Source organism: Schistocerca piceifrons, unplaced genomic scaffold (assembly GCF_021461385.2).
Source record: "Schistocerca piceifrons isolate TAMUIC-IGC-003096 unplaced genomic scaffold, iqSchPice1.1 HiC_scaffold_849, whole genome shotgun sequence".
In the NCBI taxonomy this organism is placed as follows: Eukaryota; Metazoa; Arthropoda; class Insecta; order Orthoptera; family Acrididae; genus Schistocerca; species Schistocerca piceifrons.
Genome location: NW_025729112.1, coordinates 27204 through 29764, shown reverse-complemented (window position 1 = coordinate 29764; position 2561 = coordinate 27204). Strand labels below are relative to the sequence as shown.

The 2561-nt window shown below is 40.7% G+C and overlaps 1 protein-coding gene across 1 annotated transcript; it reads left to right on the top strand.

The window, feature by feature from the left end:
- The first annotated feature begins 858 nt into the window (after positions 1–858).
- On the top strand, positions 859–2546 carry LOC124770989 (piggyBac transposable element-derived protein 4-like). The gene is made up of 4 exons (XM_047249258.1): positions 859–1237; positions 1291–1617; positions 1684–1853; positions 1917–2546. Exons 1-4 carry the CDS (start codon positions 859–861, stop codon positions 2544–2546), a joined length of 1506 nt encoding a protein of 501 aa, XP_047105214.1.
- The last annotated feature ends 15 nt before the right edge of the window (positions 2547–2561 follow it).

Here is a 2561-nt window from a genome sequence, read left to right as displayed (position 1 = left end):
AATTTCAGTTGTTGATTCACAACTCAATCTATCTTTTACCCCCCCCCCCCCCCCCTTAATATCATATCCTTATAACAAATCCTTTGGTCTCACCACACTCCTGGTCGTATCTCAGTCAGCACCTGTCCCAAAACCACCCGCACCCCTGTAACCTTTCCTCCCCCCCCCCCCCCCTCCCTATCCCTTCCCTCCACTTTATTGCATGAACAAGCAATTTCCACTGTCTGTGCCAGGGAGGGAGTCCACATTCCTATTACCCTCCCTTGCTTCTTCTCCCTCTTAGCCATCAGCCTCCTTTCCTTCCACTCACCTCTTTCCTTCTCCAGCTCCTTCCTCCATTTACCAACTCCACCTGACACATCACTCAGCCTAGTTGAGTTGGGACAATATATTTATTTTTCCCCCTCCTAATTAACTCTAATAAAGATAGTTATCTACATTATCAACAATGGTTTGAGTTTTGTTTAGCATCCTGTCAACCACTCAGTTGCAAGGGGTGTGGGGTATATTTACCTCTTGAGTGGTTAACCCCTCAAGCCGGGAGTCCAAGTACGTACTCACGCGCTGCGAATGTCCGCACTGGTTGCCTCCTGACCACATACTCACCAGTTGCAGTCTCTGAGGTAAAACTGTACTGCTCTGCCATCTGTTGACGACAGCCGATACTACTTCGTCAGCTAACTACAGACATATCTGTGCTGCTCTGCTTCGAAGATCTTTGTCATGAAGTGAAGCAGTCAGGAGAAATAACATTTTGTATCTTACAGTCCGAGCGACACTCTCAAATGCAAAACGATCCAGCCAAACACTTCACACGGTCTTACTTCAGAGCAAATTTTCGCAATTCTCAATGAACCGATGAATGGTTTAGATAGTATAAATGACAGCGGGAGTTATCTAGATGTTGATGATGAAAGTGATTTTGACTGTTTGGAAGAAACACCCGAAAGAAGTGAAGAAGAAACGGCAGACAGTGATGATGACATTGAACAAGGTGCACCAGTGAAACGTGCACGAAATGAAGACTGGAAATGGCAAGAAATCGACAGCTCTTATGTCTCTTTGAAAACACCATTCTTTGGTAAATGTGGACCTGTGATACAGGTAAATTCTGCAGCTGAAGTGTTCAAGCTGTATTTCGGTGAAAGCATCATAGAAACAATCATGTGTGAAACTAACCGTTATGCTGCAGATTGTATACAAAAACAGACTGTTCTACAACCTCGTTCTAGGCTAAGTAACTGTGTAGATACTGACAAAGATGAGCTTTGTGTGTTTTTTGCACTGCAGATGTTGATGGAATTATTCAGAAGCCATCCATAAAGTTGTACTTCTGCAAGCATCCACTTTTGAACAAGCTGATTTTTTACCAGAGTATACAAGAAGACAGGTTTGAGCTACTTTGCAGATTCCTTCATTTTGTAAACAATGAAGAACTGAATACATTTGAAGGCAATAAGAGATTGTTCAAGTTGGGTTCCATCATTCAGCACTCGAATGATACATTTAGAAATACATACAACATGGGAGAAAACATTTCTATTGATGAATCTCTTACATTATGGAAAGGAAGGCTGGAAATGAAAACCTATCTACCTCTAAAATCAGCAAAGTTTGGTATAAAGCCCTACAAGATCTGCTAATCTTCCACAGGTTATTTATGGAAATTTATTATTTATACAGGAAGTTCCACAAAAATAGAAATGAAATTTCTTTCTGCAGATCCCCTGAAAACCAGTCAGATTGCAGTGAAATTTGTTAAGCCTCTTTTCAACTTAGGCCATATGCTCAGGATGGACTATCATTATAACAGCGTTCTTTTGTCCCACTTTTTGAAGGAAAGAGGTATGAATGTAGCTGGCACAATTTGACTGAATAAAAAGAATGTACCTGATGCCTTGAAACATGCAAAACAGAGGAAAGGTGAACTCATAGCATATCATTCACATGGCGTAATGGTACTCAAATGGGTGGATAAAAAGCAGGTTGCCTTTATTTCCATATTTCATAATGATGCAGTTGTTACGGAAACCAAAAGCGTCAACAAGGTAAGAAACCCCCAGTGCATAAAAAAGTACAATAGTTTTATGGGCGGTGTAGATTTGAAGGATCAGAAACTACAACCTTTCCTCATGGAAAGGAAGAAAGGTGTAAAGTGGTATATGAAAATGTTTAGAAGGCTGATGAATGTTGCAGTGAACAATGCTTTTATTGTTTACAATGCTAGCGAAAAAACAACGGAAGAAACATATATAAATTACAGGCTTCTATTCATAACACAACTGCTGGAAATTCACGGGAAGAATGTAACTTTACCTCGATGTAGGCGACCTTCAAAACCTCCTGTGTCTGAACGGCTCACAGCAAGGCATTTTATTGAGAAGATCCCACCCACAGAGAAGAAGAGTAAGCCTACAAAGAGATGTTCAGTCTGCTGCAAGAAGATGGTGAAACGTAAGGAAACATCGTTCTGGTGCAAGGACTGTGGTGTAGGACTTTGTTTTGAAGATTGTTTCAAAATATACCACACTCAAAATTCATTTTAAGTGACAATGTATGCT